This window comes from Stegastes partitus, unplaced genomic scaffold, assembly GCF_000690725.1.
Source record: "Stegastes partitus isolate 25-593 unplaced genomic scaffold, Stegastes_partitus-1.0.2 Scaffold285, whole genome shotgun sequence".
NCBI lineage: Eukaryota > Metazoa > Chordata > Actinopteri > Pomacentridae > Stegastes > Stegastes partitus.
The window spans coordinates 285,081-309,667 of NW_007578016.1; the positions used below are offsets into that span (position 1 = coordinate 285,081).

The 24,587-nt window shown below is 41.1% G+C and overlaps 1 protein-coding gene across 1 annotated transcript; it reads left to right on the plus strand.

Moving 5' to 3' along the window:
- Nucleotides 1-15,350: 15,350 nt before the first annotated feature.
- LOC103357984 (BCL2/adenovirus E1B 19 kDa protein-interacting protein 3) lies at nt 15,351-24,227 on the plus strand. Its single transcript, XM_008282759.1, has 6 exons — nt 15,351-15,488; nt 19,432-19,582; nt 19,870-19,951; nt 20,436-20,509; nt 21,196-21,342; nt 23,462-24,227. Exons 1-6 carry the CDS (start codon nt 15,452-15,454, stop codon nt 23,508-23,510), a joined length of 540 nt encoding a protein of 179 aa, XP_008280981.1. The 5' UTR covers nt 15,351-15,451; the 3' UTR covers nt 23,511-24,227.
- Nucleotides 24,228-24,587: the final 360 nt, after the last annotated feature.

Below are 24,587 nucleotides of genomic sequence, written 5' to 3' on the forward strand. Positions count from 1 at the left end.
CTCTATCAGACTTACATTAACGTCCCACTGAATCTTGTTTTTATATCTCTTAGATGTTCTACTTTTACACTTTCACACCCAATTACTGGGAATTGAATGAATTTCAAATACAATTTCATGGAAAGAGCACAATTACTCCCATTGCGTTTACAGTAATCGGAGCTGAATGGACTCGACATCCGCTGCAACACTGATGCATAATGGGATGAAACGGGATATAATGTACGGTAATACCTGGAGGATACAGATGAATGTGGTGTCGGACCTTTTAGCTCCATGCACAACTATGCACTATGTATTTTACTTACTGTTGTAGACACCAATCAACACAAATCAAAGAGTTTTTTGGGATAAGATCCTTCACCACTCCTACATCTGCTCATGTGTACATCTTATGGCAGTTTTGTGAAATTTTGTTGGGTATCTGTGGAAAGTTTGCCACCTTGAAAACATCTACAAATCTGTGAGGCTGCACTGAGGCATAACTTTGTGCTTTGTCAGCGTGCTAATGTGCTCAAATTGACACTGTTAGCATGCAGATATCATGTTCACCATCTTAGTTGTGTGCATGCAATCATCTAGCCGTACAACAGAAAGACACAGTTGGCAGCCAGCTGGTGAACAAAGTTGAGCATTTGGCCACCAAAGAGCCCGATATTTCCCTGAGGAAGTGGTGGAGACCAAAACCAGAGCTAATAGGTCTTACATTTACCACCAATATGTCACCTCTGAGTTCACCACTTGTTTCTGCTGCCCCCAAGTGGCCAATAATAATAATAATAAATTGCAGATTTAAGTAAAAGTCACAATATCTAATTATTAATATATTCATGCATTCAAAATTTTACAAAGATAATTGGAAAGCAGCAATAAAACATACTTCAAGTACCAAAAGTAAAAATCTTCATTATGCAAACTGCCCCCTGTCTGTTCTGTTACAGCGCTGTTAAGTTATTAAAATGTAAGCTGTATCTCACTGTTGTAGTCAAGCTAATAACTACATAATGTGCAGTGGGGTAGTTAAATCCATAACAATGCATCACCTTGCATATAAACTAATGCATACTGCATGTGTAGAATCTGCAAAAGAGCACACATCGGTAATACTAACAGATCCACAAGCCCATTCCGAGATGTTATCTGAAAATTATTGCCAAATAAAACCTGGAATCCACGTAAATCTACGACACAGACTTACACGAAGACCATTAGCTGTCTTGGATTTGCTTTGTACTCTGTCCAGATACTGTAACTCAGGATCAGGCCCCAGGATCTGCGCCTGCAGCTGGACTGACGCAGAGTGACGCATGGGTTGAAGGGGTGTTCAGGGTCAGGCGCTGCAATGAGAGACTTTGCTTTGCACGACTGCTGCCACTTTGACGTCTGCGAGAGTTGAAAGACCAGTCATGTTAGAATTAGCACGTCTGTGGCTGTTGGAGACTGTCAACATGGTGAAACAGCAGATGGAGCAGTGGAAGATAATGACAGAAGGACAGACTCCATGAGGCGTCTAAACAGGCAGAGCAGCCTACTGGCTACTGAGAGGACCTTGAGTTTACAGACAACAAAGAGCTTCAGCTGCCAGTGTTTTTAGGTGGTGTTTAGTGTGTTGTCCATTATGTTTAGATGACGTTTGAAGCTTTTCACCATGTCAACTGTTCCACTGTGGATTGTAGTCGAGCTGCTGCCAGTGTTAAGCCATTTTGGGAGACCTAAATAGCAGTTCTTTCTAGTTTGACAGACTTTACAGGCACAGTAGCTGTTGGCACACTGCTTGGTGAAATGAAACAGAAATCAGAACGCTGATGGACCACAATAGATTTATACAGCTCATATTTTTGGACTTTTCACTAGAAAAAATGTAATGACTTTAAAATGTAATAGGAAATAAATCCTGTAACTAATACCTGAATCTTTGAAGCACAAAATACAAACATGAATGTGGTTCTAGCCATGTCAGTGTAGCTCTTACAATATCAGTTTTTTTAAACTCCTGACTTTTACAAGCATTATGAAGGCCAATTACTTCAGTGTTCCAGGAGTGCGACAAACCACCAACCACTGCTCGCAGCAATTTGCAACCACTACCAAACTGGTGTAAGACAAGGTACCCCAGTGCTCTTACTACAAATTGTGAAGGGTAAAACCACACTCGATTGCCTGATTGTCTAACCTCCACCACCAGCAACCTCGCCCGCTGAGGACGATAATTGTCACAAAACCAGTTAGCTCAATCTAAAATACAGCATGAAGGTTAAAACAGCAAAGCTACACCAAAACGAGGAGACACAAAGGCAAAACAGCAGCCGATAAAACCCTTGGTGTAGCTGTCTTTGTTATGCAGACTTGAGGGGAAACATCCACATCAGGCAAGGCAAACAAACTTGGCATCACAAGCCCAACAGACACTAAAGTGAGGCAAACTGCACTGTCAAACAAATGCACTTCATCATGACGTCCAAATGAATGAATAAATCTTTGATCCTGACTACATCACCTACCTCAGAGTCACAGAGAAGCCCATGCAGCAATCAAGGAGAAGCAAGGGGCAGCCATGATGCCACAAGTGCTTTAAGGACCCTCAATCAGGGGCGGGGCCAAGGGAGGAGTCGCCCTAATTGTCTGGTGGTGTGTTCAATAGCTGCCAGGAAATACTAAATTTGCCTGGACATAAAGGTTCCCACTACATTAGCATGGTCAATTTATATGACAGCATTAATTCTGATAACAGCAGAAAACTATACCTAAATTGTTTGTTAACTGAGTAAGTTAATTAAATCTGTTACACATCCCTATATTCACATACCAACACTGTGCATAATGCTGGACTCAGTGGCCACCGGGAGTTTCCATTCTCTAGAAAAAGGGAAAATCAGAGAAAAAGCCACATGATTTCCTACACAGTAACTTGAGTAAAATTTTGCATTTTTTTCATATCCCCCAAAAAGTGAGCTTACAGTGTAAACACAAATCTAACATAGCTTGCCTACTTTTAATGAGTTTAACTCATAGACTGTGAACAAAAGATAAAGACAGTCATTGTGACGTCACCCACTGGTTTTTATACCACGGTTCCGAAGAGTCATGTTTGTTATTTGGCCTTTGCCATCATGTCACTTTCAAAGTGGCCCCGCCTTAAAACAAATCCCGTTTTATTTCGCTCTAAATGGAGCCATAACTTACACTATGTAGCGCTGAAGACATGAACTTATTAGGAAACGTTTACTGAGGTAACATATGAAGTGGGAAGAAGGATCATTGTCTTATTGACTTCTATATAATTGGACTCTTTTTTTGCAACCAGAGGTGTCGCCCCCTACTGGCTGTTACACATAATGCAGGTTTAAGGCACTTTTGGGTTGGCTCCACTTTAGTTCATTAAATCCATTAGCTTTGGTGAACTACTTTCATGTCGTCACTATTCACTCAAGCTGTTACTGCTCGCTAAAGTTTATCGTCGTCAACTTGCTTCATGCGAATCCAATGTTTGCTTTGCACATCTGTCCATGCATTTAAATAATGGCCTTGTTTCAAACAAACACTAAAATATGAATATATTTGCTTTTTATGACCAGGCACAAAAACGAACCTGGAGGCAGATGTGGTTTTTTTTTTCCCCCGCTTTGTGCATCGAACACAGGGAGGTTAAAAATGATACAAGTTCAAATTCTGACTTCTCACCCCCAGTGTACATCGACTGGATCATTAGTACAGCCTCACATGGCCGGCTAGTAGATTGCATGAATGTGAATTTTCACTCCACCACATGTATAGTGTGTATAGCACACATAGCAAATCCTTTGTTTCTCCGTGCACTTCTCCCTCTCTTTCCCCAGCTTTGTGTTTTTGTCACCATGCTCTTGGGTAAGCCGAGGGACTGTAATTATTTATCAAACGAATCCAAAGGCTCTCTGCATACACCCAATCAGATCTTGTTTTCACAGTTCCTACAGAGCCACCAAAAGAGCACCACGAGTTTCCCCTGGCACTCATTAATCAGCCTCTGTGTCTGCTCGGCCACAAAAAAAAAAGTGAATTTTAAGCAGATCTTATAATATACACTTGGATCAAGTCATCAATCACAGCCTAATACAAGGTTGTAGGCTAGGGGACATGTCTAATGGTGATATCTAACTGTGGCCATTACCTGAAAAGGTTTTATTATTTTTGCTATCTCAGTTCCAAGCATGATGGATGAACGAGGTGGCCAGTCATTTGCCGGACCTGAGTACAGCTGGCATCTCCCTCTTTGATCTGAGCGAGGCCCAGGACATTGTCAAAGATCTTAAGTTCCTTTGATGGATGAGGGAACTTTTCCTGCTTTTTTTTTTCTGGGCCGAATAATGACTTTCTGTGTCTGTCCCCTTGTCTAGAAACAAGGCTGGAGGTCAGAGGAGAAATGCTGCTTGGCAACATAATAAATGAGCGAGAACACAGCCTGTGAAAGTAGGGAGCTTTCTGGCTGCCACGACGCACCAGAAGGCACGAACAATACATTGCATCATTCTTAATGCTTGCTCTTCTGGTCTAGCCTCAAATAAGTCTTGGAAAGTGATTTACAAAAGAGTTTAGAGGCTCTAAACCAGTTGTACTTCAATCAGTGTTGAGCTGTACGGCATATGGCAGCTCTAGTTTTAATGCTAGTAAATAAATTGCCTCAGGACGTGCTGCTTTGTAATAGCTCTTTCCACCAGGTGGTGATGTTGTTCATAAAGTGTTGGGCAATGTTGCATTACAACACACTTTGCAAATGATCCAGCAAAGACAACAAAAAAAAAATGTATTTCCCTCAAAATGTCGTTTACTCATGTGACCCTCAAGGGTTTTGTGTTTACTGAAATGTTAATTATTAGCAAGTATCAGCATAAACGGGTAAACACATTGATGATGATGAGCGCTGTTTTTGCATGAGAGCATCGTGTGTGCATCCTCCTTTGTTGGGGCTCTCTTTGCTCTTGGCTACATGAAGGAAATCCAGCGCTGAGCCTGTGCGCTGCTGATGTCGCTGATGCTGAACGTCTTAAAGAAATGTCACAGAAATAGATGAATCACTGGCCGCGAGGCTCATTCGATACAAACGGGAAAATCTGAAGCGCATTCTTGATCTAATTCATTAGCATGTGTTTAAATATAGCGCGGGGGTTCTCACATGTTCCAGGTACATGATGCCGATAAAGTGATGATGCAGCAACCATGAACATCCTGATCTGCTTTGGTCCATTTCATTTGATGTTTTTAAGGCGCACATCAAAGGGTATTCTCCAGCCTGCGCAGCTTGCCAAAGATTAAAAAGCGAGAACTTTGAAATATTTTCAAGAGTTTGGCAATACCATTATCCGAAAACCAATATTTATTTATTTATTTTTATCACAGTAAGAGTTCCTGTTTTTAATATAATAAATGTGTGTGGCATAATTTGTCTTCTGAAGAGACAAATGTCGGAGCAGCAGCCCATGAGAAAACACTTTAATTAGGACATTTTGCATGGAGTAGAAAGGTAAAATGTTCATTTAGTGTGATTAATTTGTTTTTCAAAAAATGTTACACTACACATACGGTCGTACTTTAATTTACTGTAGAAGCATACAGATAAAAGCCAAAGAACTCTGTGTGCAATTACATTCAGGTACACTACCATTCATTAGAGACGGTGGGAGATGTAGTGGTTTCCCCCAAAGGATCAGTGTGTAGGTTTTAGGAGATCTATGAGGGTTGTGTTGATAATTGTGTTGTCATGAGTGTATGATCACCTGTACCTAAGAATCGTGGTGTTTTCGTTGGGTGAAAAAGAATGTACGTAAGGAGTTGGTCCTTTTCCACAGATGCAAGGTTTGTGGAAAAGTAGAGGCAAGGTTTATTTTATGTTTTATTGCTCTACATAACCATCCATCCATCTATTATCTATATACCACTTAATCCTCACTATAGGGTCATGGGGGGCTGGAGCCTTTCCCAGCTGACTTAGGGTGAAGGCAGGTCACCAGTCTATCACAGTGCTACACTTAGAGACAGACAACCAAGCACACTCACATTCACACCTACAGACAATTTAGAATCATGTTCTAACATGTTTTTGGACTGTGGGAGGAAGCTGGAGAACCTGGAGAGAACCCACTCTGCACGGGGAGAACATGCAAACTCCATGCAGAAAGATCCTAGGTGTCCACACCGGGACGCGAACTGGCGACCTTCTAGCTGCGAGACAACAGTGCTACCAACTGCGCCACCTTGCAGCCCGACTCTACATAACCATTATAACTTTAATTTATTTAAAGCAACAGTGCACAGCTTAGGCATTAATGTCACCATTAGATACATTGTACCAGATTACACCAGTCAGTCATTAAAACCACTGACAGGTGAAGTGTATAAAGGTGATCATTTTCTAACAATGCAATATTCTACACTGCAATGTTCACGTGAGAGTTATAGTTACCCCTGACCAGGGGGCAACTATAGAGTAATCAATCCCATCTGTCTGTCTGTGAGCAGTTTGTAGCTCGAGTGCTAAAGTCAAGTTGGTATTTTACAGGTGAGCTAGGAATGACCTCTCCTCAGAATGATTAGATTTTGGGGTCAATCAGTGCAAAATTAGAGGTCAAAGGTCTCTTCTTCAAAAATGCAGTATCATGCTGGTAGGGGCAACTATATCCCTCTACTGAGGGTCCTCTACTTTAACATGTACCACCTACCTAAACACTGCCGTACATCACCTTCCATGACAGCGGGGGCCTCCTCCAGCAGGACACAGTTCCTCATTCTAACACAAAAACTGCCCAAGTGTGCTTATATGAAAAGGTGTACTTTAAACACACAACACATCAGATCACTTAGTATGTTACTGGAATTTTTTTTGCATAGTTGCGACAACTGGCCTAACAATGTTGTCAGTTATTTTAACGTTGTAAAATGACAAGCCTAACAGCTTAAAAAGCGTAAAGATTACACAAGCTGCAACAGAAGTGGGGTGTTTCCATGATATTATGTAGCATGAACACAACATAGAGGATGTTGACCTGACCTCCACACTCCCTAAAATCCAATCCAATCAAGCATCTGTGGGATGCACCAGAACAAGCCCGATCTATGGAGACCTCACCCTGCAACCCAGCAAGTGTTCAAGTGCCAGACACTACAGGACCCCCACTAAAGGTCCATGTGTTAAATGGTCAGAGCTGTTTAGGTGGTACAAGGGAGACCTACACAATACTAGACAGGTGGTTTAATGCTGTGACTGATTCATGTGTAGTTTCAAATGATCTGCATCTCCCTTTGCAGGACAGAACAAAGAAAATAAAAGACTATAACAGACAGTGCAGAACAGTGATAAAAAAACAAAATTATACAGAAAAGAACAGACAAGGCAAAACTACAGCCAACAGCACATCACAAATGTATGCTTGTAAAAATAAATACAACTCATGAAAACCGTAGGATAGAATATCAAAGTCAGTGAGTGCAGAGTTGAGCAGCTTTTGCAGACTTTCTGAGTTGGTTTTGAAAGTGCTGATAGATCTGCAGCCCCTCACAGGCAGGCGGGCTGTTCCATTGATTTGTGGCTGTTACAGAAAAAGGCTGACTGCCCAAATGCGGTACAGCGAAATGGTATGATACGATCTCATATAGAGGATATTCTCGAGGATCTAAGAGAATATACTGAGTGAGTGTGCACCGAATGACGTAAAGGAGAAGGGGTCAAGCTATATGAAGATTTAATAAGAGCAACACTGAACAGAGTTCTACTGGTTGAATGATGATTTATTTTAAATGGCGAGCATCCACCCGACTCACATAGTATAACACTGATGTCAAATGTCGTACGAATGAGTAGGAAAAAATAATGCACAGTAATACCAGGAAGTGTAAAAACTCTGATGCCAAGGTGATCATAGCCAACTAAACAATTTTTGATGATGCAAATGTTGTTCCATGAATAAAAAACACATTTTACAAAAGTGGAGGATACGCTTTCTTGCTGAGAGTTCGTTTCTGTACAGTTGATATAAGGCTACATGAGCGCAACATTCAAGTTGGTTTTAAAATTTGTGTCAATGTTTCTTACGGTTTCACTCAAACAGTGACAGAGAGTGTTACAGTATACACTCAGTATACGTCTATATGTGACTCATCTGCACAAAATCAGTCACATTGCGCTTTGGGCTATTATGCGTAAACAAAAATGGCATGTTCCTGCCACATGACGTAAATTTGGATGGCAATGACACATTGCTCGCGACGCCTGCGCACAAGTAATTTCCGTGACGTCTTTCTGGCGTTACCGCTCATGCACGCTAATGGTATCTGACAGCGATATGGAGCGTAATCTGTAATATTATATGTTACCTACATGTAGAAAACTAAATGGACCGATTTAAGTAATAAACCCCAAAATCAATACTTTACCATGTGTTAACGTAATTCGGGCTGTACCTCGGCTATAGCCCAATGCAACTGATTTCGTGCAGATAGGTCTCATATGTGAGACTGGACTGTAGGTATACATGAAGTTATGCGTGATGCATAATATTAATAATGAACAATAAAAACTAATAAAAGATTTACTCTAAACTAACAGCAGTCTATCAATCTGTCCACATAGTGCAGTTTGTTTAAAATTCCCTAAACAGTGAAAATTCTTTTCATGTGTGATGGTAATCAAACTACTTGTTTATGGCTAGTACAATGAAAGACAGCTGGGATGGAGCTCAACCTGACGACGACTGTTAAATAACAAAGGATTCAATGCAGCTGATAAACTCTGAAGTAAAGAAAATTAAACAGTGTGACTTGAGATTAGATTCTGACCAGTCCTGTCTCCATGCTGGGGATCATGTTTAAATAAAGTAAATAATGAGGTAACCAGTGTTGCTCCAAGTGTGTAAATGCACACAACTGGTTAGAAGTGAAGATTTTGATATGGATCCTGCTGCTGCTGCCTGATGCTGCGGGTGTCTAATAAACTCAGAAGAAAGACTCCTACAAACAGCTGGAAGCAACAAACTCAACTTCAGCACCTGATAACATATTATCAAAACCTAGACTCCATTAATTATTGATTAGACTTATTAATCAGACCTGTTCAAGTCTTCATCGCAGTACAGTTTTTTGGGTTTTTTTAAATGGATGTGTCAGTTTGTAATAAATGTGTAATTGTAGGGCACAGTGAATGAGAAAGGTGTTTTGTGATTTTAGCACATATTCAGAACTCCTTGATGTTTTCGGACCAGTCCTGGTTAACACAACTCAAAGTGTGTTCATTTGTGTTCAAAGTGATGCAGAAATGCCACTGTAACTGTTACTAGAATGTGTCCAAAAGAGGATGAAATATTTTTGTACAGAATAGATAAACATGATGCAAAGTGTTCATTAGTGAACTTCGGAGATGCAAAGTACATTTTTTAACTCCTGGACAAATCCTGGCTTGTGGTTTCTGTCTGTTTCCACTCTTTATGTTAAGCGAAGCTAATCAACTTCAGGCTACATCAAAACAAAAGACATGAAAGTGGGATCAAACATCTTTTTTTTTTTTAACTCAGTAAAAATGTCAGACGCTTCCTTTAATGATAAAAGTTTGCAAACAGCTAGGAGGCAGAGTTGGAGAAACAAAGAGATGAGAACAATCGACACAAGGTACCACTCAGGAATCTCCACATTGATCCCAGTCCTGAGGAAGTCCTCTGGCATTAACTGTAAGTGCAGGAAATTAAACACGGGTCAAAAATATTGTCATTACACTATTCATATCCACTCCTAGACTGCTTTAATATAAATATATATATATGTATTATATTAAAATAAAAAGTATATTACAGGGGGGTCACTGTGTCCCCTTTGAATAAGGTGACTGATATTAACATGTCTGTTGTTTTTATTTTGTCCTACATTATAAAGCTCCGCAGGGCAAACTTGCACTATATCGAATCTAAATTAAAATTAGAAAAGCAATATCTTTGACGGATGCATGACGCTGGAAATGGGTCATTGTGGATTTGGTATTGCAGGAGGCTTTGGACAGTTCAGCCTCTTTCCGTCATTATTGCGACAAGATGTTCAGGTGCGGCTGCAAACCAACAGCAGCACTTATATAGTCAACCCACAAAATGTTGCTTACAGAGATGTAAAATGGCTGAAAAATGATGCAACCCTGCCTGCGTGGGAAGAAAGGAGGTGCCTTTTTTTTATTTTTTTTTTTTACATGTCTGTGCCCGGGGGCCCATTGTCTCCTAATCCATGCATGAATCCAACAAATAAACGGCTCCACTGTGGAGTTAATGTAATATACACAGGGACTTTGGAAAGAAGTTCCCAGAAACAAGGAAGTCATCCTTAACCGTCTTTCAGTAAGTAAAACAATATTTAATATTGCTTGGAAGAAGTCTCAAAAGCTCAAAACATACAGTCATAAATTACAGTGCAACCTGCTTTAAGACATGTTTTAAGACCATCATGAAACACACATGCAGTTCTGTGCTAAAGTTTACACGCTTGTCCATCGTGTAAAAATCTGGGAGGTGTCTGATTGGCTCCAAATTCATTTTGCAGAACAACACTGAGCCCAAACACACCGCCAGAGTCCTAAAGAGCTATATCGAGCCACATGAAGAACAAAGAGTGGTGCAGCAGATGGGATGGCCCCCACACAGCCCTGATCTCAGCCTCGCCGAGTCAGTGTGGGATTACACGAGGAGACAGAAGACACTGAGACAGCTTAAATCCACAGAAGAATGGTGGCAACTTCTCCAGGATGCCTGTCAAGTACTGTGTAACTCCAAATCTACTGCAGCACAGTCATGTAAGCTTCCTGTCAATCCATCGTTCCCATGCCAGGGGAGACACTGCTCACTTCACTCGCAGCAGCACGCGGTTGTTGTGCTGCTGCAGACAACAGAAGACAGCTCGGGGTTAGCGACGCTGATGTTGTTTGATTGGACTGTCCGTCCCACACTTTGGTGAATATATACAGGATCCTGAACAAAAACACCAAAGCAGCATGTGGTGTTTTATTAAGCTCATATCATCTTTTTTTAAAATACAGCATCTCTATAACAGAATGGACCTCATGAACCAACCAAATACGACTATATTGGAAATGATAATGTGCCGATTGAGAGTTGGGTTAAAGCTCAGAAATCACAAGTCATAGAGTTACTGAGGTAGTCGATGCTGCTTGGAGAATGTTGTCCCACTCAACCTGAAGGGAACAGGCAAACATTTCTGGGCACAGACTCACATTGTTGGACATCCAGAGCTGTCTGCAATGATTTCTTTGTTCACTAATGGTGGCATTGTTGTCTACCAACACAGAGGCTGTCTACAATAAGGGCCTGAGCCGGCTCTACTTCCTCAGGAGGCTCAGGTCCTTCAACATATGCAACCGCATGCTCCTGATGTTTCATCAGTGTGGTGGTGAGCGCCATCTTCTGAACAAACTCATGAGGAAGGCCCAGTCTGTTGTTGGCTGTCAGTTGGTCCCCCTGGAGGAGGAAGTGGAGCAGAGGACCAAACTGCTGGTCATCATGGACCACACCTCGCATCCCCTCCATAAAACTGGACAATCTGAAGAGCAGCTTCAGCAACTAACTGATACAACCCCACTGCTCCAAGGAACGTTACAGGAGGTCATTCCTCCCGACAGCAATAAGACTTTTTAATGCTTTGATCTAAGCACATTATCATTTGTACACTCTGTTCATTTGCACATCTCTCTTATATATCCTTGTAAATTTTGTTGACTTTCTTCTATATCATATTTTCATCTTGTTTTACTTTATTTCACCTTAATTTTACACCCTACCCTCATATTCTGTGTTGTCTTTTCGCTTTGTTTACCCCCGTTGTTGGATATTCATGCTGTAACAACTGAATTTCCCTCTGGGGTTAATAAAGTCAGTCTAAGTCTATTCAAAGGCCTGGTTTCACAAACAGCTCGTTCTCGTCTTTCTCTCGTCATCTTCAGCATCATGTCATTTAAACGAAGCTTCATTTTAAGGTGGACTTTTATAGTCGCCGGTCCAAAGTGATCCTTTCAGCTCACACCTGACTAGAGTGTGGATTAACTCAATTTGTCAGCTCAAAAACTTTTCGTGCATAATCAGCTACATTATCACTTCTCCCACCATAACAGCAGAATTGGGGTCACTAACTTTTTCTCTAAGTCAGAACATCATTTGCATGCCGTGTTTATGTTTGTGTTAAGTGTAAGCTGATAAGTGCAGCCCAGACTTGCATTAAGTCTTGTCTGGATGGTTGTCGTCCTCAGAATATAATTTCTAGAGGCATTAGTCACTTTCTCTTTAGTAAATAAAAAGCTCGGGCTATAAATTAGTGTTTTGACAACACTGATCTACGACAAACTCTCAAAATTCACAAGTCAAATCTGATGTAGATGTCTGTTGCCAAGTGTTCGCTCAAAGGGAAACCAAAGGAAACTTTACATCTATTGTGTTCCTTTCTACTACTGTGTGAGATCTTGATCTTACTATGTGAAGTGCATCGACATGACACATGTCATGAACTGAAGTTGTAGGAAGAAAAGTGAGTTGAACTGAATTGAAAACACATAGAAGAGGCTGAAATATCAGCGTTTTCATTCTGTGTCATGATCAAACGTAGATACAAATCTAAGTTACAGTTAATTGACAATGATATATGTTTGATATTTGATATATTTAATAGTTACTAAACTTTCCAATGCAACATCTTACAAAACTGTATGAAGAAATGATCACGCTGTGTTCCAGAAACCTGAGAATTTCATTTTCTTTACACCATGCACTTAAGAAGTTATCGTATGATGGAAAGTATATGCTCTGGTAAACACTACACCACCATACCACCACAAAAATGAATGATGTATATTAAAATTACACTATTTTCAGTGAAATAAATCAGATAAAAATGTCCTTTTTTCACAGATATTTGTCGTTATTTTCCCCATTTGTACAATGTTTGAACGTGACGGTATTCCTACATTTTTGCACCACATATTTATCACAGTGCTTGGTTGTCTGTCTCTAAGTGTAGCCCTGTGATAGACTGGCGACCTGCTCAGGGTGTCCCCTGCCTTCGCCCTAAGTTGGCTGGGATAGACTCCAGCCCCCCCATGACCCTAGTGAGGATTAAGCGGTGCATAGATAATGGATGGATGGACGGATATTTATCACACACTTCTCAGAATTATATGTGATTTTTTTTCATAATCAATAAGTAGAATGTTTCCACAAATCTTCATTCCCTTGTAAAAAAAAGTCTTCCCACATATTATCAAAAGCTTCGGAGCTCTACACTAAAGACACTGAGGGCACGCTCCTTGATTGTTTATGGAAAAGTTAATGTAAATAATGCGTTATATCCTCAGTTTCTAGTTCAATTAGCGATCTATAAAGCGATTGAAACAGTTTGTGAAGGTATTAGAAAGCAATCTTTGCATGAAATAACGTACTTCAACCCTTCAACGTTTGTTCTTGATAGATGATGTGACGACAGCAGCAGTGAGCCGGGGGGACAGTCTGAGAACTTCATTTTTAGTTGTGTCATTCGTTGTGAAATGTGTGTTATGAAAATGTTTCTTACACAAGCGTCTGATGGCTTACTTTATTCAGTCAGAAATGAGGATGGGAGCGTTGTTAAAATGGAACACCTGGCAAATTGGTACAGTTAGTCTTAGGGTTATAAAAAAATAAACGAAAAAAACATTCTGCACATCTGAAAGGACATTTGATGAATTCATAAACTTGACATGGGTAGAAGTCATAAAGGAAGGTGTACCATCACAGACAAGGAGACTTTATCCTAGAATTGTAGCAGGAAATGAAATGACAGCGCTTTGACATTAAAGCTCTTTTAACAATCTAAAAACAAATATTCAGCACTTGATTCCAGCAATGCCTCAAAATGACTAGAAATCAATAATACATTACTTTTGTCCTTTGGAAAAATACACATTTTGTTCGTGTCCCATTTTGCTAATTGCATATAGTTAAAATTGGAAATTGCTCTTAGTCATCCATCCATTATCTATATACCGCTTAATCCTCACTAGGGTCACAGGGGGGCTGGAGTCTATCCCAGCTGACTCAGGGTGAAGGCAGGGGACACCCTGGACAGGTCACCAGTCTATCACAGGGCTACACTTAGAGACAGACAACCAAGCACATTCACATTCACACCTACGGACAATTTAGAATCACCAATTAACCTCAACATGTTGATGGACCTTGTGGGAGGAAGCCGGAGAACCCAGAGAGAAAAATACATGCTGTCCTAAAATAAATCTAATTTCTCTCTCTAAATATAATTACATAACATATTTCACTTGTATATATGAAGAGTTCATTTGCAAAAACAGATAACTCAATTTTTGTAGATTTTTAGAAAACTTATTTTTTTTTGTTTGTTTGCTTGAGATAATGTCAATCAAACTGAAGCTGAGTGGATTTGACTCAGAAATGACATGACAAAAACAGAGATAACTTAAGTTTGATTGATATTGTCTCAGGTAGACGACGGAAAAATGGGTTTTCTGAAGGTTTGAGAAGGTGGAGTTATCTGGTTTTGCAAATGAACCCTTCATCTGTTAACATGTATATGATTTTTTTTAAATGAAAATATTAAATATATGCATATTTTTCAGTGAATGAATAGGCAGGCTTGTGTGGTGGTTGAGGTAAAATTAGTTTTAAAAACCTAAACAATAAATACATTTTTAAAAATCAGAAAAGCAAATAAATGCTAAATAATTTGCAGTAGTATTTGTGTAGTATTTTCATTATCTTCTTTAATTACTTCGTTCTTTTGTTTTGTTTTTATGAGGTTTCCCATTTTACCAGTAGTGTCTGTAAACAGTGCTCTCAGGACATATTATGTTTGAGCTGGAGTGATGTGGGGTTGTATTAGTCTTCATTGTTTGTACTGTGTGTAGTAGAAATGGGGTTATTGCTGGTAGGGTTGTATGAGAGCTCAGGCACTGGAATGATTCTGCTCCAGAATACATATTTTCAGAAAGCATCTCCTTTTACAAGCATTCACTATATTTCATGTCATAATGTTGAGCTCAGAGGTAACATCAGAGCAGTGGTTTCAGTGCAGGGCTGCATTCAGAGCCCTGTCCTGCACCTTGTTGTGGCTTTTTACCTGCTGAGCTCATCCCAGCCTGTTTGTTTACCTCCTTCCCTCTGACACGTGGGAAACAGAGGGGGGAGGAGGGAGGAGAGGAGGGAGGAGGAGGGGAGCGGATTAACGCAGCGTCGGTGCCCGGTGTCCTTTTTAGATCACAACAAAACACAACAGAGATCGAGAGAAACGGGTTCGGGGCAGAAAACCGCACTCGCGTCCTGCTTCGTCCTCCTCGGTGACAGACAGCAGCAGCAGCAGCAGCAGCAGCATCCCTCCGCATCTCCAGCTTCATCCTCCGGCGCGTAAAAAAAAACAAAAAAAAACAAAACCCAAAAACATGTCCGGCTCACAGTCACCAGAAGACGGACTGTACGGTGAGTGATGGTGGCGCACAGACCCACACGGCTGTAACTGTTGTCTCAAGTTCAATATTTGCCTTCTGTAGCCTCGCAGCGAAAGGTTTCTGCTGAGATCGTGCGCCAATTCCGTGCGCAAACGGCTCGAATCTGCGCGCTCGTTTCCAAATGCAAAATGTCAACAGTGTGGGTAAACAGTGCGAGCGGTTGGTCCACTCAGGTGTGATGATGTGCAGCTGCTGATGGGCGCAGTGCATTGATGGTGACAGGCTGCCAGGCTGCTGAGGGCAGCTGTGACAGGATGAAAACACACATAAGAAGAAGCCACTGCCAGGTTTATACTTGTCATTGTTGTTGCCACTGACACTGTCATTGTGTAAACGGATTCCCTGACTCACCTGTTTGTATCTCTGTAAGCCAATTAAGCTCGTGGAGATTTTCTGACACTTATAGCTCCACTGTGCTGGCTGCACATTGCTTGGCACAGAAGATGCTCTTTGAAACATGTGGAGCTGGAGGGACTGAATGGATGTGACTGGGCCTGACGTTTGACTTCTTGGTGACCCAGGCTGGGGGTTTTTGATATTTTTTTTTTTATGCCAAAACTGAAAATTCAATAGTGATAGCAGCTTGTCTGACAATAAATAGTGAAACTACCAACTGAAAAATAAACGTCAGGGTTAGGTTTGTGAGATCTGTCTCGATAACTTCCCCTAGCCGTGTCCGTCGACGCAGCAGTTTGGGGTGGGAAGTTCAGGGTTCAGGGTTCAGGTTAGGTCAGGTGACAATGTTTTCTAATATCCTTTACTTTCGTTTGGTATTTCTGTGCTGCCATTTCCTTATAGTACAATACAGAGTATGTGGAATAATCTGGCTCAGATCCATTACAGGAAGCTTGTAACATCTTCTACACTAATAATTTCGCCCTGCTTTCAAGTTTAATGTGTTAATTAAACAAAGAAATTTCCAGAAAAACTAGCAAGAGAAGATGCTTTCCGTTCACTGCTGCTAATCAAACATCAGGAGCTCGATGCAAATTCAAAATTTGGTGCCATAAAATCCCCCCGAAGCAGAAAAGAGCACCTGTGAGGCTTTCAATGAATGTAAACAATGTGGAAATTTAGTTTTTCAAATCGATTTGCGCCGCAAATTTTCCACCTCAGCAAAGAGTAAAACTTTTTTTTTTTTTTTAATTCAATTTATCTTGTTTCCACTTGGGGGATGGAAACACTCTTGCAGTTGTCCTTAATGGTCTTTTTGGACTTTCTCATGTAAGCCATAAATCTGGGACAACATTCAAACTGCACTCCTCTCCTCTGAGCCCACCTCACACCCCGATAATTCCTCCTTCCAGTCCATAAACTGGACAACAGGCATTCATAACCCCGGCAAAGCCAAAATGAATGTGCTGCGCCGCGCTTCATTGAGTCTTTTAGCATCCAGCCCGTGTCCACGTTACATAAAGCTGATCTGGCAGTGGCACAGATGAATGTGTACAGGATTGCACCATAGAAACTGATTTAGTGCTGCAGAATGGCGACAGATAGATAAGTCAGGCAGCAAGGCAGTTGTTATGTCATAACTCCCCTCTGTAGGAAAATAACTAGGGCAATGGCACAGTTTCCTCTGCCCTCCCTCTCCCCCCTTCTCTCTCCCCCCCTCTCCCTCTCTCTCTCCCACCCTTTCCTGCAGCACTGAGCCCACTCATGCCTCTGCTGCTGTTTGTGTGATCGCACAGTGGTGTCATAAACCGGCGTAAAGCAAAGATTAGAGAGATCGGATGAGACGGAAGGATACTCTGGTAGGCAGATGAGGTGAGATATTTTGTGCATGCCGCCTGTGTCAGGGTGAGATGCAGGCGGCATGACAAGAGAGAAACAAGGGGAGGAAGGGAGAGGGCGAATGGCTAATCTCTAACAGAAATAAGATCTTACGTAAGCAAACATGCTGTCAGCCCGAGTTAGCCCTGCCCTACTGTTTAGCTGTGGGTGTGTGCACGCCATACACAGCAGCGTGCGTGTGTGCGTGTAAATCTCCTCCTGATCTGTACCCTGTGAACCTGCGTGTCCATTCATTCATGTGTTGCGTATGTTTTCCATTGATAGAATGAAACACACGTCTTGTTTGTGTGTGTGTGAATGTGTTATGCGCCACACAGCTGGATGTCAGCGTCGCTCGGGTCACCTAATGTCACATCGGGGCGTCTGCGGCGCTTCTTATAAGTCACCATATGTCAGCGCACAGCAACGCGCACGTCTTCATTCGCTGTCAGCGCCACACTGAAGCCGTGACATTTTAAGCCAACACGCCGCCACATGTGTCCTTCAGAGCTCAGTGATATGACTGATATCGGTCTTGCTATGTTGCATTTGCTCGAACCGTAATCTTCAGTGCTTGTGGATCAGTGAAGTAGGGGTTCTTGCATCATTTTAAGCCTCATGAAGGGATTTTGGTGGGTTATTTGGACGCAATGAATGATGCATTGGTTACGCATTGAAACAAAGGAAAATCGGATGAGCTGGTATGATGAAAAAACAACAGTAATTTGGACAATATAAATTTAAATCATTGGGAAAATAAAACAAGATTTAAGTCCAAAAATCGAAAGTTGGAATGTTTGTGTTCAGGAAGAGAACTGCAAAACTCATAGAAAATTTATAATTCATCAATAAGTATCTTTTCCATTAAAAATGATTAACTTGGTTGCACTGTATTGATAAAGTCACACAAACACTTTCAGAGCTGCCCTGTTTGGCTCCTGCCACATTTTCTTTTTCATGAGGAGCTAATTTTTTACTACAACATAAAGTCTGACACCTCTATGGAAATGAGTAGAAGTAGAAAAAGCTCAAAGATGTCCTTTGTCCAGTGTGACACTAGAATGCTGTAAATCATCAAAAAGGAAAAACTACATTTGAATTTCTTTGATAATTTTTTGCAAAAAAAATCTGGAAAAAAAGGTGCATGCACATGTTTTTCAAAGTGCCCACAGGTGTCACCAACACTGGTGATAAGACTCTACGTTGTATATATATATGGTGCTAGTTTTAATTTATTTCCATTCTTGTTTTTATCTGTATAAACACAGCCTGCAGTTCAGTCAAAAAGTCCAGGAATTTTTGTTGCTGATTCAGTCATGGCTTCACAGTTGCATCAATTAGTGTAGATTTTTATAAAAATAATAATTAAATACAAAATCTGATCATTAGAAACCGCTAACTTTTGGCAAATCAGTGATCAAGACATCTATCCATCCATTATCTATACACCGCTTAATCCTCACTAGGGTCATGGGGGGGCTGGAGTCTATCCCAGCTAACTTAGGGTGAAGGCAGGGGACACCCACATTCACACCTACGGACAATTCTGGATCACCAATTAGCCTCAACATGTTTTTGGACTGTGTGGGAGGAAGCCAGAGAACCCGGAGAGAACCCACGCTGCACGGGGAGAACATGCAAGCTCCACGCGAACCAGCAACCTTCTTGCTGCGAGGCATGTTTGGGATAAAGTGACTTCCATGAAATATCATAATTTTAACTCAGATAGAAATCAATTTGTAGACAAAATAACATGTCACAGATGAGCAGGTCAAAAACTGTTAGAAAGCTGGACAGGATTTATCTGAGGATTTGTTCTGTTGCAGTTTGTAGCTCTGACAAAATGGTGTATTTTTGGTGATTTTTTAAAAAAGTAAACAGGCCCTTCAAACCTGACAGCAGGTTTTTGGGTTCAGACGATTAAATAATGCTAAACACTAATATCTTGCCAATATTTAAAAGGAAATTACAGCCAAATCTCAGTAGAAGGTCGAAGGTCAATAAATGTGACTCAGTGTAAACAACACTGCATCATGACTCCTCTCTGGCTCACCGCAGTCTGTACATTCGCAAAACTGTTTCTGCTTCCTCGAGCATCAGCGCAAACTCACTGCCCTTTGCGTTGCTGTTTTCCCGGTCAGGCTCCTGGGTCGAGCTGGAGGAGCTGATCGCAGCCGTGAGCCGCAGGGAGAGTCTGACAGGGCCGCAGGACAGCATCTCCTCGGCCCTGCAGGGGGAGCTGGAGAGGATCCTTCTGGAGGCACAGCTGGAGTGCGAGAGGAGTAGAGACAGGTAATGATGCAGTCTGTTAGTATGGACTCTTTTTTTTTGTTGTTGTTGTTGTTTTGTTTTGTTCGGGGGGGTTGGAGCGAGGACGGGAGCCTGAGCTGCACAGCGAGGTGTAGAAATCATTTGCACAGTAATGAGGTTTATTCTGCGCTCAGAGGAACTTTGCTTGTTTTTCACAACGTCTGTTTGCTTTCTCTGTTTTTGTTTGTTTTACCGAGAATGTAGAATTATTACGCCGCCGCACTCGGTCTGTGTCTTGATACTGAGCCCGCATTGTCTTCCGTCCACAGTCCTCCGCAGGCCACGACTCCGCAGTCCACCAGTTCTCCGAGACCCGGTAGCGAGCAGGACAGCGACTGCGTGACCATACAGGTATCCATTCATTCAACATGCGGTGTTCGAATTCATCCTGCTTTGTGCAATCTGTAAAGCAAATCAGACAAACAACCGACACAGACGTTTCATTTTGCTGTGACAAAAACAAGCACGTTGTTTATAGCTATAAATCCCATAAAGTAGTTACACTGCATTATGTGTTAAATTATTGAGCAGCTTGCAAAGCACAAAGGGATCATTTCAGTGCAGCTTAAAACTCCACTTGCTGGAGATAGGTAATCAATACCAGAGTGTATATTTTGCATTTACGTGACAAATTATTTGGGAACTGAGGGGGGAAAAAAAGTCCTAATGCTGTGGTATCCAAGAGAGAATCAACTGAGCTTCTTTTAGTTTTCTGCAAGCTGTTGTTTGTGTTAAATGTTGTTCAGATTTGCTCATTTCACAGTAGCATCGCTGGTTTCAACTGGCCTTAATGTGATCTTCTTTCAAACCGTCTGATCCTTGATCGACGTTGCAGGAGGAAGCTGAGCGACGGGCGGACACTGACTGGGTGTGGGATTGGTCCAGTAGACCTGAAAATATGCCACCAAAGTAAGACCGGCTCCTTTAAGTTTTACTGTTTTGCTTATGTTTGCTGTGATATTTTTTACTGCATGCCTGCGCTGTCAGAGGATTCAGCCGGGAGGCAATTGGCTTAATTTAGTGTAAAGATTGAAAGCAGGTGACCAAAAATCTGCCGACTGATCACAAATTAACATGTTCTATCTATTCTGTTTGCACAAAATCCCAAAAGTGTGGCTTTACAGAGTTTTTCAGTAAAGGGTTTAACCTGAGAATCTCCTAAATAATCTATTCATATGCATTTAAAGGGATATAAATAAACACAAATGAGCACTTTTTCTTTCTTTAAAGTTGCACAAATAGGCCTGGTATACTTTCAAAACATCACAAAACTACTGATTGTCTAGTGTGTTTGTTCAGTTTAACTTCAGCAGCACGTTGTGTATTTTTGTTTTGTTTATGGATTATACCTTTGAAGCACATGAAGCGTCCTCATTTTTATTTACTCTGCTGCACTTGACATTTAATCTCCCGCAATAAAATAAGTCTGTTTGACAGGTAGCAGTTCTCAGTGGTCTCAGGCTCTCAGTATTTTTCTTGCATCCTCAGTCTTCTCTCTTGTGCTCTCATTATCTCTGTTTATTTCTCTCCCTTTCAATCTTCCGTCCTCCTGCATCTCTTATCTCCGACTCCTCTCCTCTCTTCTCTCGCTGCAGAGAGTTTGTGTTTCAGCACCCGAAGCAGCCGAGCTCCCTCAGCGTTAGGAAGACAGAGGTGATGAAGAGGGGACTCTTCTCATCCGATGTCCTCCTCATCCTTGTCCCTTCGCTGCTGGCTTCACACCTGCTCACACTTGGAGTTGGGTGAGTATGATTCATATTGACGGGGAAGGAAATGAAGTAAACACAGAGCTAATAGTATGGTCTCATAATAGGAAACAATGTGAGAGTACGTTATTCTATTCTTACATTGTCTGGTTTCCCTGCCTGGCTTCCTTTTTGATTTTTCAAACAGTATGTTTAAACTTTTACTAGAAAATGCTTTTAGCATGAGCACGCACATCTGGTTTGCTCATGGACTGTATAGAAAATATGGAAGTTGTGTCCGGTTCAAAAATGTGACGTCAATGTGAAGTGTCCTGACCCTGCATTCTTTCTAACAGCCAGCAGGGGGCGACTCCTCTGAATACAAACAGAAGTCTATTTGTATACACATCTTTGAGAAAATGACCCTGATTCCTACTTGATCTTTTACCTCAGTAAACATTTTATTAAGGAGTTTATAGTCTAAATTGCTAGTTTTAAGCCTCCGTCAATAAAGTATGCTGTTAATTTATTAAATTCTGGTTTCTTTTTTAGTAAAATAAACAGTTAAATCCTAAACTCATGGCCTCAAAACAGCATTCCACAAATCAGTGGGTGGTTACATCTGTTTGTTATATGCAGGATATGGATTTGATTAGCACATGTTGTACTATGTCTAGCCTAAGACTATGAATCTAACACGGAGATAGCCTTACCAGATGTTTAATTGTTTTACTGTGTTGTATCACAGGCTCAAAATTCAGATATTTTTATGAAAATTACTGTTCACAAGTTACAACCAAGAGAACAAATAGGCAAAAATCTGCATTTTCAGAAACCACATATTTAGATGAACAACTTTTTAATACTCCTGAAAATCTAGCCACAGTGTTTAAGAAAATAAACTTTCATTTTGAAGTGCAGACTTATATGATGTGTGGTAGGCGGTAGTCTTTTGGGATGCAATCAAATAAAAAACACAAAAAAACCCCAAAAAACTAAAATCTCTTCACTAAACTAAAGGCTGCAATAGTAAACTATAACAATCCATCTACATGTACACTAAAAAAAAACAACTTCTTTATCTAATCAGCTCCACCTGTAACCTTTGTTGTCGCATTTATCTTCTCGACAACCATGATTGGCTGGAAAGACGTCATGTGACAAGAGATGCATTAAACACAGATGCCTGATGCATTTTTAATGAGTTTGGCCAGACTGATTACATCGACTAATACTGCGTATCATAAAATGATTGAGTTATTTTACATGATGAGGCTTGTAGCATTATTGACTGTACATCGTACAGAAGGCAAAGTTATTGTACAAATGCAATAATTACTGTACATCTGGCAACGATGTACTGAGCTGAAGTCCTGACGTCATGTCCAGACTATCCTCTAGATCCACAAGCTTCTGTAACTCAGTGCAATCTTTTATCGGAATCCAAAAAAAAAAAGACGGGGAAAAAAAGTTTCTGCTGGGTTTCTTCTTAAAAACAGACACAGCCTGGTTAAAGGAAGGGTTAAACAATGAATACTTTGTGAGCAAAAAACTGCAGCTCCAATGAAAAAGTTTCAGGTGCAGTAAAGCAGGTCCTTGTCATCGGAACTCGGTTCATAACTCACAGGGACTCTTTTCTAAAGCTTTTTTTTTTTTCCACTTTCCTGTTGTTCTCTCTGAAGCGTCTCACAGACACGACTAAACTAATGCGTCTCTTCTATGAAGTCGGCTCCTCTGTTGATGTTTCTTTTGCGAATATTGCTTGTTGCATATTGAATGAAAAAAAAACAAAAACTACTTGCTATATTTTTAACGTTTGGCAGTTTAACTTTACCTCTCTGCAAAGAGCAAGACAGAAGTGCCAACCTTAGATTAAACTTTAATAGCATCCTGGACTGGCTGGTGGGGGAACACTACACAGTAAATGGGCTATTAGTGAACAAGGTTGTTTTATGTAATATTGATATTACATAATCCAAAGCTTCATAAATTAATGCAGTTCGTTAGCTCATGCTAGAGCAAATAAAGACTCTGTTTATTCCATTTCTTACTATTTCTGTGTTTTGAGGTTTGGAAAAGGCTAAAATCCTGCCATTCCTAATTATGGCTACCAAGGCTCGATAAGTAAGGCGAAGTGTCCATCATTGACTCCTGCTTTTCTCTTTCCTCCTTTTAGGATCTACATAGGAAAGCGATTGGCTGCTTCCACAACCAGCACGCTGTGACGTCGGCTGTAGGCCCGTGCCCCTATTCGCTAACAGTCTGGCCAATAAGGTCACAGTCCGCCCTCTCTACCGCACTAATTTGCCTCCTTCCTTCGTCATGGGGCAAACATAGGACCCTGCCTGTCTGTACCTCCGTCTCTCTGTTTGTCCGTCCACCCAGCAGTACTCTGTCCGTCCTTTCCATCAGCCTCTTTGTCAGTCTGTGCATGTCGTAGGGCCCGGGGAGCGGATGGATGTCGACCAATGAGTCAGACTGAGGTCACTTTTACTCTCCCACAGAGTAACACTGATCTCAACCAGCTGAAGCATAATCAGAGGGGAGAGATTGCCCTGATACAAGAGAGAGGAGAGAAAGAGCGTTTTGCCCGGCTAGAACAATAAATCCCTTTGATAGGAGGAGATGAAAACGCTTCGTTGGGAACGGTGTGTTCCGACAAAATGAGAAAGCTAATATGTGGTAGCCATTCTCCCAACCTTTGAAAAAGCAAAATGTCTGTCATTTGTCAAAAGTAATGACCCTCTGTACGACTGAGCTGCTAAAAGTGGTTCTTGGGTTTTTGTCTGCCCTGATGGTGAATCTAATGTAGAGAGTTTTAGTTGGCTGAGTGAATGTAGGAGTGGCTCTGGTTGTGCTTTTTGTCCCATAAACCAATTAAATATTTGACCTCCGACAAAGACAATCATGATCCCATTAAACTTCACTCCTCGAAACCTTAATGTGCCTCCTGGGTCTTTTGTTCTTCTCTTCCACGCTCATCCTGGCAGTATTTAATGTACACATGCTCGTCCGTTTTAATAAATGCGGGGAAAGTGAAGCACTTTCAGCCGACAAAGCACAAAGATTTGCTGAAGTAAGCACAACACAATAAATATTTTTAGTTTCGCTTGTCTGGAGGTTATTTGTAGGCAGCTATAGACAACAAAAATGAACGAATTTTACAAGCTAATGCGTTGTTAACAACCTGTAAATGAACCACAACAGCTGCCTAAAATTTCTTCCTGTTTCCATATGAGGTACATCACTCTAAATCAGTCTGGCGGTTTGTCCTGATAAGCTCTCTGGCGTGCGTTTCGCTG